At 39.4% G+C, this 15,590-nt stretch overlaps 1 protein-coding gene across 4 annotated transcripts in view; it reads right to left on the reverse strand.

Moving 5' to 3' along the window:
- Positions 1-15,590, reverse strand: part of vti1a (vesicle transport through interaction with t-SNAREs 1A) — a 115,936-nt gene that overhangs the window by 80,864 nt on the left and 19,482 nt on the right. For 2 of the 4 annotated variants that reach the window (XM_085762266.1, XM_085762268.1), the window contains exons 4-6: positions 12,403-12,480; positions 7,185-7,205; positions 551-635 (exon numbers count right to left, since the gene is read on the reverse strand). In XM_085762266.1, coding sequence (XP_085618392.1) covers positions 551-635; positions 7,185-7,205; positions 12,403-12,480 — 184 coding nt within the window. The remainder of the gene's footprint in view (positions 1-550; positions 636-7,184; positions 7,206-12,402; positions 12,481-15,590) is intronic. The other 2 variants (XM_085762267.1, XM_085762269.1) reach the window with 1 other exon arrangement.

The following is a 15,590-nucleotide window of genomic DNA, read 5'->3' on the forward strand; positions in this document are numbered from 1 at the left end:
CTCCTGCACCCCTGAATTAAGAACTTCAGGAAGAACGCTGACGTTGTTTATTTTCATAGACCCCCTGTCTGTTTGTGTATTTAAAAAAAAGAAGAAGAAAAAAAACTGAAAAAAAAAAAAAAAAAAACATACCACCACCCACCCATAACACACGCATACACAACATGCACAGACACACACACAGCCATAGCGATGCATGAATTTTCTTCGGGAGCAGAGCAAGGAGAAGCGGCGCCCGATCTGTCGCCGGTACACCTCTCTCTCTCTCTCTCTCTCTCTGGCTTGCCTTTGATGTGCTCCCGAAAATGTCATCAGGCGTCAAGGAAAGAGGTTTTTTTTTCTTCCCGAAACCTCCCCATCCACCCTCTATAACCCCCCCCCCACCCAAACACACACACACACACAAACACACATATCCACCTACCTCACATATGAGCAAGACAATTTGCCGTCTCTCACTCATCCTCACCACTATCTTGAACCCCCCCCCACCCACCCAACACCACCACCCCACTTCCTTCCAAAACCCAATCCTAAACAGAATACGTACCGGTTTCTACTGCTATCTGGTAGCCGGCCTCCAGTCTCCGTGATGACCTTTCCAGCTTCTCTGTGTTGTCCAACAGATGTGCTCTCTGCAACAAATAGAGAAAAAAATAAATAAAGCCAGAGAAACAAACACAAAAAATTGATTGAGAGGGCTGGGACCCATTTCAAAGAAACACATCAACACTGTCACCTAAACAGACAGACCACATCCACAGCGACAACATAATACCGCCAGGTTGGCAATAACCTTCATGGATGACAATGTGTTATATGCTGATGGAATATCAAGCATATGCATGTTGAGGCTGACAATGTAAGAGGTGCTGCTGCCTCATCTTGGACATGAAAACAAGAACTACTTTGAGGTTTGTTGCCTTGTATTGTTCCACAGCACAGCCTTCTGCTGCACACAGGGGAAAAGTTAATGCAGTGAGGTGCAAATTGAGATAAAATTTAATTCAATTTGAAGCTTCCCAGTCGAAAGAAAGACAAAATCAACACAGTCTAGCCTAAATTGCAGATAGCACTGTAACATAAAGTGTAAAACATCTGAAATAATCAAAAAAAAATGCCTAATAATCATCAATGTCCTAAATGTTTAGAAAATAAACATGATTACAATGCAGTAATAATGACCCAACACAAAACCACTTCATTTCTTTTCTGCTTTTTGTTTACCCACATTAGTAGACCACAGTAATTCATGATGCATGACTTACTGCATCCCCCCTTGGCTTACTCACAGCTCTCAACAATTGACAAGCCTGTCCATTGAAAACATGGAGTTCAGAGAGCATAGGTGTTCAAGAAAAGATGTCTTGCATAAAATATTAAATAGGCAATTTGATCATTTTTTCAAAGTGGATGTTTGTGAGTATCAAGGCGTTAGCTGGGTCTCTAATATCATGTGTACACATATCAATTGGTAGCAGTTCCTCAGATACCAAGAGAGGTAGAGGTTTTCGTTCCTCCTCTATAGCTTAACAATTTATGTCTGACAAGCAAGGCAAGAAAAGATCTGATCTGTTGACTGATGGCCTTGAGGTCCATCTTAGGGCTCTCAAACATAGAAATCTTCCATTATGATTTCATTGTGTTCACATATCCAATTAACGCTCCATTTTACAGACACATACACATGTACTATGTACGCTACTGAATTGCCCATTGGGATGAATAAAGTTTTCTGACTGGCGTATAAGAAAAAGCTGTGGTGAATGATTTTTATATTTTATCAGCTGCTTAAACACTTTGAATAAGTTGGTTCAGCTCGCATGCCGAAATAGAAATAAATACAGAAGAACCAATAGCACATGAACACAAAAGCTTGAACTGACACCATGTATCTTGATTGACATTTTGTATTGTTCATTGTCACCAGGACTGGAGTTTTTGTACACACACTGTGAGTGATTAATTGAGGTTACTTGAAGATGTCGTGAATGTTTCCCTGTTTGGTTTAAATACACATTCTTTCCACTGTCATCACTGTCATCAGGGGACCTTGAGTTTCATTTCAACCAGCAGCTACAGTTAGTCAATTTGTCACTGAGTACTGGCAACTGTTTTACTCAGGAAACCAGCTGGGAATACCTACTTTAATTTTTTCAACATTATATTTTTCATGACATGGTACAAAAGGCTCTTTACTAACTATAACTGATCTCACTGGCTTTGGGTGAGATTGCGTTAGACTGCACTGTGGCATTTTTCCCCCACTGTTTTTTTCCAATGAGCTTGTCCATGTTTTGGACATTCGTGTCAGATTTTCTTCAAAAGGATGACACATATGGCCATGAATTGTAACTGGTGACTGTTGTGGTGACTCTCAAATGTCTGAATTAAGTTAAATTCTGTTCTTTTGATCTTGTATGATTTCAACACGATTCCCGAGATCTAATAAACTAAGGCTCTTATTAAAAGATTCTGTTGTACTGTATAACAAGTGAGTTAATCAAGGTCGGTATCTGTTTGATCGTTCTTTGTTTCAAGTAGTGCCTGGATATTAAACTTTACATTAAAGTTGCTTTATTTTATGCACATGTTTTCTTTCATCATAATGCACGTTTCAAGTTTCTTTTAATGACTGATTAAACTGCGACTGGTTAAAATGAATTATTTTCACTTTTTCACAAAATTCCATTCAAGTATTAATTTATTTGAAAGACCAATTATAGTAATTCAAGGTTACTGTATGTTACCTACATAACACTTCCTGGCAGTCAATCCCATCATTGCAATTTGTTTGCACTACTGTGTAATCTCAGTAAGGTTTATTGTTTATCTCATGTTTGTTGAGTGCAATACTTCTGCCACCTATCTAACATGTAAACAACATAGTTTCACGCGTATACAGCCCCATATTATCCACTGCAGTGACACACTTTATGTACAAGTCCAAACTAAGACCCACTTTTCATTAAATCCATACAGCTTTCAGAGTAGAGGATCATAAACATCATAAACTTGGAAGACTTAAATGTTTACTCGAATGTTGTTGGTTTTGATGGCCTTTCTAATATGCTATGTTAAGAGACCGATCAGATGTAACACATTTGACACTCAAAAACAACCCGATGAATGGCAACCGCCTCTCTGACAAGGGTTTATGCCCATCAGATGAGCGAAGGGGACAGGGGGAGAAGTGAAATCTCTAGTTTTGGTTGGGCTGTCAAAACATGTACCAGCTAATCACTCAGAGGAAATGAAAAATGTGGAGGAAAAAAAAAATAAGTCAATGACATGCTTTTCAAAGTTTGACAATAAGAGGGATAGGAAAAGAGCAGGGAGGAGAAAACTCCCTCTGAACTCTTTCCTTTCCCTTGCTTCCTTTTTCTTTGCGCTGCTGACAGATGTCATTTAAAATTGCAGAGATACTTTTTAATAGTTAAAGGGAGGGCAGGGGGAGGATGGAGGAATAGGAGAATGGGTGGGTGGGTGGATGGGTGGTAAAATGGGCTAGGAGGAAAACAGATGAGGAGATGGTGAGTGGGATAGGATGCAAGGTGTGGTATATGTTTTTTTTTGGTGTATAGGGTGTGGTAGGGGTTTTCAGGGAGGGGTTACATGGGTGTGGAAGACGCGGAGATGGTGGCAGTGTGCACGTGGGAGAAAATGGATACCAAGCTTGGTCTATAATGAGCCCCTATGGATCAGCTGAGATGGAGGGGAGGTATTGACATGCAATGCTTGAGCTAATACACCTAGACCATGGCTGCACTGCCTGTGTGTGCCTGGGAGCATGAGGCAGCCGGGGATACTGACAGAGTAGCACACTCCCCGGGTTCTTCAAAGAGCTCAAGTGATTAGTATGTTATCATTACCATTCGAAACGTGATTTTCCTATTCCCTCTCGGCAAAGGTGACACGTCTCGGGGAGACGGCCGGCAGACTCACTGCGATGGAAAGCCACTTCAAAGCTTTCTCCTCCTGAATTTCTCTCCCTCTCTCTCTCTTCTCTCCCCCGTTCTGTCTTCTTTTAGGGCCGGGGGGAGGGGAGGGTGAGTGTGGGTGGGTGGGTGTGTGAGGTGGGGTGCGGTGGGGTGGTGGGGGGGTTAGTGGTGGCACTGGTGGTGTATATATGTGTGTGTGATCATTAGAATAATGCGCCCCGAGTTTGACGGTGACAAAACCTGAAGGAAAGGGTGAGAGTTCAGCCTCTAAGAATCCAGTAATGGCACACTGTGATGGCCCTAATAATGAAACAATCCAGCCATGAACACAGGATGATACCGAGAAAAATAATGAAAAGGAACATGTACAATTAAAACTAAACATCCTACACTACATATTCACAGTCGAGGAAGATACAGAGATTACGTCTACAAACTTAATCTAAAGTGAGGTGACTCTTACTCTCCAGGAAAGCAATTTTGCTCCAATATACGAATGTCACACACACAACAGCTGCGATTTTTTACTCTGCAGTTAGCAGGCAAAGTGTTAAGATATCCTTGTCAGCGTTTTTGTCGAGGGAGATGTAAAGTGGCTGCCAGCCCCTACTGTGCTACAATGTCCCATATCAAGGCTTGACCCTGTGGTTCTGATATAACTATTGGGAGCCCTCAAGAATAAGGCGAAGACACACACTCACAAACGCCTATTCAAGCTGAAATACTGACTTGCAATTCAGCTCTGCCATTAATTGACTTAAGAGAAACAAGGGATCCTGTCAAAATCATATCTGGAACCTTCTAGCCAAGGATTTTAAATACAACATATGATAAATATTGTGCATCTGTGAGTGCACTGATGCCATCACCCCCCCTCCCCATTTCTGCCTATGCATGTATGCCTTTTCATCTGACACCTACATTTTGAACAAAGATCTTCTTAGGAACCACGAAAATGGTGTTTTTTTGTTGTGCTTTTTTGCGTCAAGAAACACTCTTCAGTTGTAAGTTATTAACAGGGAGCCCCAGAACAATGCAGCTGTAGCTCAAAAGAAATCTCTCCCCTCTTCTTTCGCTCTCCTGCCTTTTTTCAATATCAAACACAGGCGGTTACTATCACCATTTTCCAAAGTTCAGATGATTTCCTTATTATTTCAATAAGGGTGGGGGAGAGTCAAAGTGAATAATGATGACAGCTGTGATTCAGACTGACTGTGTGATCTTCTGTGCCGTTTGTTTGGGACTTGTAAGACGAGGAATTACAAGTGTCAAACAGCTGTGAATATGGGTGCTAAATATTTAAACATGTTTTTCAGTGGAAGAAAAAAAGTATAGTTTTTTAAAAGCAAGGCTTAAGTGTGTATAAGCTGTGCCAGCCTTTGATTCAAATGGAAGGAAGAGTAGAAGGGTAAGAGACTGCGATGGAGACATACAATGGCGAAGAGGGCGCAGAATCAAACCCGATTACATAGATCGGGCCATTCCAAAAAGGCTAGACAGGTGAGGTAACTCAGGATGTCTTCTGACCCTCAGGCTAGGAGGAAATGCACAAAAAAAGGTGGGAAGAAAAAGGGGAAACAAAAGTATAGCTAAATAAAAGAAAAAAGTGTGATAACATGGCATCTGGGCCAGGTTGGTGTTCTAAATTATGGATAGGTGTGAATGGTGAGGCTTTGATAGGAATTGAATTACTCAGTTTCAGCGGGAGCCCTCTTGAACGTATACAGTCTCAGTCAAAGGCACATTTAACAACATACTGTAAGTAGTAGTACACCTGCAAATAAGTTCAGTCGAGCTTCAAAGGACAAGAATATAATGTAACCTGCAGAAACTGACAAGATCTGCCTCAATTAAAGAAAAGCTCTCGCATGAGTATTAATTAAAATATGACATTTACAATGTAAAGCTCCAGCTACAGGATGATCAAAATTGTAATTGTAAAATGCACACACAGAGCTATTATCTAGCAAATCAGTATTATTGGCAATTCTTGCAATTTAGCAAATGTATATACAGTATAATGATTTATCAATTCTTAGTGTTGATGAAGCTTTCACACGGCGAATCCAAGGAGTAGAAGATACAATAATAAATGTAAAGGTTGTCATGGCAGTGCAATAATAGATTTGCCACAATTGTTTTTTAACTCAAAGATGAATTCAACTTGCAGAGGGAGCTTGCATTTATGAGCGGAGCATGTCAACTGGAGTATCTCTGGAGTTACTGCTACATATTTTACATCAACATAAAAGTCCAAGAAACCATAATTTCTCTTGAGGCATCAGTGCCTCATTTTCACCTCAATACAAGGAAAACAATACCAACTGTCGCTAATGAAGCCTGACACAGGACACTGTAACAAAACTACATACATAATACAATAATCACTACTGCCAATTAGCTAGGTTCAACGAAACCACATGATAGGATTTCTAGTTTTGTTAGCTGACCAAAGCTGACCATGCAAGCTAACTCATTAGTTTACATTAATTCAACTTCATCTTTTCATCAAGTTTATCAATTAGTAGGATCTAAACGCTCGCAGTTTGAGGAATTTCACATGTTTCTTGACCTGTTTGTTTGAACTGACGAACATTTTATTTGAACAAGTTGACCCGGAACTGATAGACTTTCAGTACGCTACATGACGTTTCATTTTAGTACAATAAAATGTTGTGAATTGATAGTCGTGATACTGTAGAATAATTGTAATGTCAATGCATTGGTACAGTGGACAGTAAAAGTGCATCTACCTACATTCTTGTATCATTCACATCCACAAACGTAGCTATATTGTTTCATTTATGATAACCTTAATCCAGTTCTTTACAAAAGGCAGAAAGCAGCTAATTTGGCCCCTTTCAAGAAAAATTAAGGGACAGTGAATCTTACGAGCTGCTTTTCCCTCTTGAAACTAAGAAGTTGATCAAGTTCTAAACCGTATTGTGCTACTCTAAGCCTTGCTTCATTCCTCAATGTTCTTCTTCAAAAAGGCATATCAGAAATAATATCTTATCTTTACTTTCTGATATTTAAGGTAAGGGAAACTGGAGAAACTGGCCATCAGTGATTTCATTATCTTTGGCTTGGCATTTAAGCTGTTCAATCAGACATGTAAAAAAAAAAAAAAAAAAAAAAAGCGTCCAAATGAGATGATTTTAATTTTCTTCAGGAGAGAGGAGGGCAAATGGAAATTTCAGCAGGAAAGGATAATTTAAATTGTTAGAGCAGAGAAGCACTTACCTCTTCACGTAACTTTATCAACTGCATCATGAGAGCAAAAGGGAGAAGAGAGAAAGATGGAGAGAGTGAAGGAGAGATAAAAAAAAGCAAGAAACATGGCAGGAAGAAGATCAGTTATATGGCTGGGTACAGAATTAACCTTGACGATTTATCTGTTTGCATGTTTAGCATTTGGAAATCACAAGACAAACACATTAAACGAAGCTAAACACGCCGCTCGGGCTGACTTTTTTTGAACAAACAAAGATCAAGTCCTGGCGCTGTCACATTAAACAAGGAGAGGGAATGGATCGCTCAACTTGCAGTATCAACTAACATTATCAAGGAAGTCACATCACAGAAGCTGATAGAGCAAGAGGAGAGAAAAAAATGAGTAAAATATAGTCTGCAGTATGTTTAAAATATTTTGTATCTGTCATTTTGCTGAATTCTCTGGAAAAGGATGAAAAGAAATATGTGCCCACTGGAACTGAGCTGGAGAAATGCTGAGCCACTCCATTTGTACGGCTGTTTATCAGCGCTGATATGTTGTCAATATTTCATGTAGCTTATGCTTCTCAGTAAAGGTAGATGCTGTTTAGATTCTGCATGGAGAGAGTCATGTGAGGCTACCACCATTGTATATACATACAGTGAGGCTTATTATTGGGACAGCCACAGATCATGAAAAATGAATCTTAGCATAGCTATACATTTTTGATGAAAGAGAATAGCAAATTTAAAGTGAAGTAAATAAGAAATGCTAGTCCTATTCCCTGTCCTGGAAAGCCTTTGCATCTCTGTGATAATGAATCACACATTTGAGGGAGGGCAATAATTTGATTTGCTATTAATTATGCCTCGTGACAATTAAAAAGGTTGCTTCCCAGGCCTGTTTCTTAAGTGGGGGCTATAGAGGAGGAGAGAGAAGGCTGGGGCTTATCGTGGGAATGCAACATGTTTGGCTGAAAAAGAGGAAGGACACATTTCTTCACATGCAAGTCTTTTAAAGGTGATTTTTTTTCCCACGTTTCTTGGCCAACATTAAAGATGAGGAGATCTAAAAGGGGGCTCAGGACGACTATTACATTTACTGTTTCCTTTGAATTTTGTCAGTCTGGAATAATTTTGTATCATATAAAAAGAGACAACTCCCAACTTAAAAAAAAAAAAAGTTAGGGGGAAAAAAAGCTGGAAGAGTCAAAAAAAATGGCATCCTCACGTTAAGATAAATCACAGCATCATCTCCTTCTACCAGCACTTGAGACCAGAATGAATAAAGAATTAAACATTTAAAATTTGAACTTTTCTTAGACTCAAATCCTAAGACACAACAACAAAATAATAATAAAAAAAACAGTATGTATTTGTGTCCTCTACCTACATTACATCACTGATAAACACACTCAAAGAAATTTGTCATAATAACGAACCCAAGATGAATCTACACTGTATACACAAAAATATCAAGCATTTCACATATTACAATCCTGCATTTGTCACAGCATTTCTCACTGTAATTTTAGAGGCACCTCGAAAATAGTTCATTTTTGTTTTTCCCCCCAATGATAAAATATTTCCATGATGATTCGGTGCAGTATTGCAAATAAAATACTGTCAATATCTGTAATGTGGGAGGTAAACAAGTATAGCTGCATGTTTTTTCTAAAGAGCTCTTACCCTTGAAAATGTCGGCAGTAAGAAGACGCACTTTAGAGTGGAAACTGTCTTTTCTAACTTAAGTAGCAACTCCCCACCAGAATGCATTATTGAACAGGCCAAAGTTTAAAACTACACGGTGGATGTGGTTATTTAGGGCTTGAACAAAACCCAGCAGATCCTGCGATCCCTCACCCCAGCTCTGCCATCAGTCAATGGGTACCAAACAAAACTTGTTCTAGCTCATTTGTGCTGCCTGACTGATTGCAAGTCCTCGTAGAGGATTTGTAAAAACTATACGAGGGCCATGTTGAGCTGTGTTTCTTGTTTCTTCCTGTTTAGCTTTATTTTTCTTTGGCATCCATTCTTTAGTAGAGCCAACGATGCTCGCGTTGTTCAAGAGATACAGAGCAGTAAATACAGAATATTGTAAATGTTATAATTACTCCTGCATGAGCGCCTAGCCTTGTGTTTTTGTGATGCCAGCCAGTATTCAAAATTGCACTGCTGCAATTTTTCTGTTATGATAATCAGCAATTTTTTTTTTTTTTTTTCAAACAAAAGATTTTTCTTATCCAATACGGAATTCGATACAAGTGGTAATCTGCTTCCTTTGTAGCCTGTAAAATCTGGTCCATGCCGGCTCAAACCAGCACAATCTCTTGTGGCCAAGCCTTCTGCTGTGACTGAAATCGAAACTATTCCGTATAGTGTTCGTGTGTGAAAAATGTGTGTGCACTTGCTGCTTTGTGTGCGGTGCCTCTGTGTTTGTGTGTGTGTGTGTGGCATCGAAGTGTGTGTGTGTGTGTGTGCACCAACATTTGTGCGTGTGTTGCATGCAGAGGAAACAGAAAGAAAAAATGTGCAATGGTAGCCTACCACATTATTAAAAAAACGAGTGATAGTGCCAATTCAGTCTCTGTCCGCATACAGATAACGAATAAATGCCGAACTCTATTAAATCGTCCTTTAGCCATTATCGCAGGGCCAACACGCCATTTTCAGAACTTATGACGGTTCCCTATTTACTTAGCTATAAATCCTTGCCATGTAACCAACAGATTTGTGACTGGTAATGATCTGCTCAGCCAGGGCTATATGAAATGATCCTGACCTCTTTCAGATCGTCAGGAATTAAATTGACCGACTTGCCCCGGCCCCCACCATCTTTTCCCCTCTCCTATCACCGCCGTCTCGTTAGATAAAAAACCCTGAAGTTCCGAGTACTCCACTCACAGCAAGACCAAAACAAGTATTATCTCCAAGTTTTAAAATGAAAATGAGGTAAATACGGCACCTGGGAGAAAAAGGGAAAATGTATATCATCTGTTTACTTTGCTTTTGACCCCAGCATGAACTCTCTCTGTGTTTCTCAGTGTGTGTGTGTTTTAGATATATAATTGTAATTTTTATAAGTTTCACATCAGACATCATTATTGCCAGTTATTACTGTGTTTTTCACATTTCAGTAATTTATAGTTTGTGTTAAACATTATACAGTATTGCATTGGTAAAGACATGAAAAAATAAAATAATATGAACACTGGTATAGAAAAAAGCAAATTGATGTGTTTTTTTTAAAGTGCAGCATAACTGTAATTCACAAAGAGTAATATTCTTTATGTAAATATATTTCATACCATGGGCATACTTAGAGATTTACTTTATATTATTTTTCTTGTCATAATTTACAACATCATGTTGATAGCAACTGAGAATAAAGAATAAAGACAAAGATTTAGCTTTAAATGTCATATTCAACCACCTATTTTTCCCAATTAAAGAATCACATTATTAATTAATTTAGCAATACAATTTAATTATATAGTATAAATATAATTAATGTTTGATTATTTTTTAATTGATAATTACAGCAATATAAAAGCAATTTCCAAAATCATCCTATAATATCTCCCACAACACTAACTCCACTGACTGAGTATTATTATTATTATTTCAACAATTTTCTTTGAGATGTGCAAATTCCAGATTTCTAAATATTACTTTTAAATACATTAATCAATTTTTAATGAAAGGGAAATAATATTTGAAATGAAATGTGGTTCATTTTTTCAGATTTTCCTTTGACACAATTTTGATAGGACCCATCAGTGTCTCAGACGTGACATTTCTGACAGCAAATCTCCTTCCAACTTCTGCAGAAAATGTCAGAGTCACTTTTGTGTCTCGCTAATTTGCCAGGAATATGCATATCAATTACACATCTTGGCTCACGATACATATGTTTCTAAGATGTGCAGTTCATGGGTCATCATTGAAATGGTAATAGGGAGAAAAACAGACAACTTTATTTAGCTTTGCTTGGCTGTGAGTCCTCTAAATATACTATAAAGCACTGTGGGACTTAATGTGCATATATGCATTTGAGCATTCATCTTTGTCTTTTTTCTTTCTTTCTTTCTGAGTGTGCACGTTTGCAAATGCAAAGTGTTTATTTGCATGTGAGAGTGTGTGACTGTGTGTGCCTTGAGACACAGTAACCCCTGCAAGTTGACAGCTGAAAGGCAATATATAATTAGTCAAAAGACGTTTGGTCATAGTTGAGAGTGGCTGCATGAGTGGCAGCTGTGCAGGTGGGCAATAGGTAAGTGCATCTTAAATGTTAAAACGCTGTTTGCTGAATCTGTTGCTGTACCGCTGTTTTGATGCAGCTCTGCGTTTATTTAAATCAACTTATGTTTAAAGGAACATGTGGCATATTTTGGGCAATTAAGATCACAATTTGAGATAATTGCTTTCTTCTTTGTTGCCACTTTCATAACTGATGTGAATTATCCCTCTGTAGAAATTGCTGACAATGACTGGAAATTGCTAATGTAGTCTTCATTTGTGTTTATTTTCCTTAAATTCAACAGGCTGAAATGATATTCAAACAAAACACTCATCTTTTAATAAGCAATCAACCAATTGTGAATATGTTGATTGAAAATAGATCTAAATGCCTAAGTTGTCAAATAGAATTAGGGATTTTTTATATTTTTATCAAAGGCTTATATTTATTATAAATAATATTTAGGAAGTGAAAATATATATTATATATATTTTATATTAGCTGTGAAAAATATGAAAACCCACGGCCGTGTTCATTTTGAGTATCTGCATTGTGCAGGTTCGCCACCCTTGCAGTCTAAAGAAAGACGAGACGAAGATTTACACTCTGTGTGTGGTGTGTGTGTGTGTATGTATGAGTGTGTGGACCCTGATGGAGGATCTATTGCCGGCCTAAGTCTACACCCGGCTGGAGAACAGCTGTGGGATGGTTGGAGTGGAGAGGCCGGGCTTTTTGGATTGAAATTTGTGCTCGATTGTGTGTTTGTGTTTAGGTGTGTGCGTGTGTGTGCGTCGGTCACAATCTGGCTTTGGCCAGACACTGGTCCCATTCCCTGAGCCCACTCACTGACAGGCCAGCTTTGCATTAAACAGTGTTCCTTCCGCCTGACTTGGTGTCAATACTATGGTTCAGGCTCTTGACGGCCCCTACGAGGGGCCCACCTCTTCACCCTAGGGGCCAGTCAGCCACCCACACCGGGGTCGGTCGGGCCCCTGATTAGCACCTCACCTGGTTCTCAGAGGAGCCGGCGTCATCCCCCAGGAGCTCGTTGCGCACCTCATCACTGTAGGCAATACGTGACCTTTTCTGCAGAGGCAGGAGGATGAGGAAGAAGGACAAAAAGAAGAAGAAGAAGAAGAAGAAGAGAAGGGAGAAACAGAGGAGAGCAAAAAGAGAGAACAAGGGGGGAAATATGGCTTAGTACTGTTGTTGATGCAAAAACACAACACACATTCCTTAAGCACGAGAGCCCCCTAATGGAACTCGGTGACAAACTGAGTCATACACATGCAGGTTGTGTGTATGTGTGCAAGTGTGTCTCAGTGTGTGTGTGTGTGTGTGTTTGTGTGTGTGTGTGTGTGTGTGTGTGTGTGTGTGTGTGTGTGTGTGTGTGTGTGTGTGTACCTCTACAACACATGTACTGACAACAAGCATGTCTGGGTTTGTGCCCATGCCTCCTTCCAAGGTGATCTACAGTACCTACTGCACTTGTGCCACAGAAGTGGTGGCAAAGAGCCCCCCACCCTGCCCACTTAAACAAATACAAGTTGAGGGATAAAAAAGCTCATCGTGTGCGCGTGGAGAGGCTGTGGAACAGGGGGATAGGGGAGAGGGCCAGGGAGATGTATTATGAGGAAGTATCACTTGTCAGCGCTAAATCTTTTCTGGGGGCTGTCACTGCTGTCATCCCAGTGCAGTGGCAGGCTCTGTGATAACACCAATGCTGAGACTCAGACAGGGAATAATTCATCACCCATTGGCGGCCCATCGGATTTGGGGTTGCCTCTCTCACTCTCACACACTCACACACACACACACACACACACACACACACACACACACACACAAACTCTCTCTCACTCCCTCTCTTTCTCTGTCTCCAGATAGGCTAGAATAAGAGGGAATGCCATGTCCAAAAAAAAAAAAAAAACACCCAAAAAGACAAACACTCAGACACACACATTTCATACACACTTCAGAGTGTGCCACCTCCGATTGTGGAAGAGTGGGCTGCCATTGTACCGCTTGTTTACAGACGCCCGACCCATGGAAAAACAGCCTCTTGGCATGCCCTCTAAACTAAATACACACCAGCAGCAGACACAGAAAGTGTTTACTAAGCCTCCTTCGCTTTCTCTCCCTGCCTTGACAGGGTTTCTAGGTGGGCTGCAGGAGGTGGGCAAAATCAAAGACAAACACCAGCATAGGAATGAAAATATCACTTTTTCTCAACACGGATTCTTTCTATTTTTCTATATTTACTTAGTCCTCCACTCTAAACAAATAAAACAAAGACATGGAATCAGTGAAGGAACACCAATTACCTGGTGGGGACATTTTTTTCCCCCTCAAATATAGTATCCTTTCTCACTATCTTTCTATTATCAGTAAAAGTTTGAAGAAGCTATTGCATGAAGTACTTTGATGCTACCTGCCATGAGAAAAGCACAAACCAAACTTGAAAAACGACAATTCTACCCTCAAGACTGATCATATCAAGTTCCCTGATTGAAATAACTTTGGAACCAATCACAATCGAGCCAGTTGATTTTCTTTTTTTCTCTTTTTTTTATTTGTCTCTCCTCATAATCTGGAGCACTGAGTGGAAAGTCATGGCTGATGTGATTTGGCTGTTATTATCGTGATGGTGAGGGCCACAGTTCTCTGGAGTAATTACTGACTAGACGGAGGGCCTGATTGACCCAGACCACAAAACCCATTAGATAAAGAGTGCACCCAAACAATACTCAACCACGGGGACCTAAGCTAACCACAGAACGCCTACTGTGTGTAAAGGAGAATATCGGCAGCACAGAGCCAAATAAAACACACACCCCCCCCTCCTAACACACATTACACAGGAGCACAATGTCAAAATGTGCTGTTCAATATGTTTTGACAATTGTTCTGTATTTGTGTCATTCAACACTTGGCACAATTATTTGCTATTGAGTTTGTGATAATTGTTACAACATTTAATTATATGACGACTAATTCCAAAGTATCTGAGAAAAAAAAAAAGGTAAATCCAATCGATTTTGTTTTCACAGTTGCTTGCAAATCAATTACCGTCTTGACACTTCATCATTAAAATAAATACCACATATATGTTGCACTGTGGATAATATAGGTGACATAAATAACATTTTTTTCCCCTTTATTCTAAATACATCCCTGACTGGAATGTCAGAGGAAGAAAAATATATATATTAACAAAATTATTAGTGATCACATCTAACTAGATACAAAAAAATGTAAACTTTTACTTCAAATTCAACATTTTTTAACACTTCATCTCCTGCACAAGTGGTCACTGCTGCTGTCGGGACATTCAAAGATATTTCAGGTTTGAGTGAAACCAGAAAGACAATAAGCATCAATCTGAAGACGGCATGCACACTTGTACAGCAGGCACACACACACGCACACACACTCACACACACATTCTTTTGCCGGGAAAACACCCACATATTTCATTTAAGTCGAGTTACATCTTAAAGAGCTGCAGTGCAACTTAGGGGGAAAGACGACTTCACCAGTAATTGAGACGAGAAAGCCTGGGAGAAGCACTGATTTGAATGTTAAGGCTTACGTCGCCTTCAAACCATGTGCAGGGTTTTTTGGTATTTCTAAATAGCTGTTTGTTACAGATGAATGTATGAAGCATATCTGCAATGAGAACGGCGTAGATAACAAAGAAAAGTATAAAGAATGGAGAATGTCACTGAAATGAAAGTGTTGCCGCTTCTTCCCCTGTACAGTATACACTCCAGTTTTTGGATTCCCCCTCTGGAAAACAACTGATTCCTGAATGATTACTGCCATCCCATTTGATGTGAAACATAAACAGCTGTACAATATTGACTGCTTCATTCAGTGACAGATTTTTATTATAAGTTATGATGTTCAGCAAAAATTGTTAAGTGCCATTAGGATCACTCTCGAGGTCAGGAAAGCAGATATCAGATACCTGTTCTTTATTAAAATCTTGTATTTTATAAAGAAAATTCACTGAAACTGCCTCATTCTTGTTACAGCATGTGGAGACTAAGCTCTGCATCTTAAGACGAAACCAACTAATCAGACTTTGTAATACAAAAAAGAATGAGAGCTTTCAGAAGATACCTTATTGCTCAGAAAAGAAAAAAAGAGCTTTTTTTAATCCTTTTGAAAGGTCTGTCTTTTGTCACTTTTTT

The sequence above is a fragment of the Trachurus japonicus genome, chromosome 19, assembly GCF_045865225.1.
Source record: "Trachurus japonicus isolate A0001 chromosome 19, Traja_1.0".
In the NCBI taxonomy this organism is placed as follows: Eukaryota; Metazoa; Chordata; class Actinopteri; order Carangiformes; family Carangidae; genus Trachurus; species Trachurus japonicus.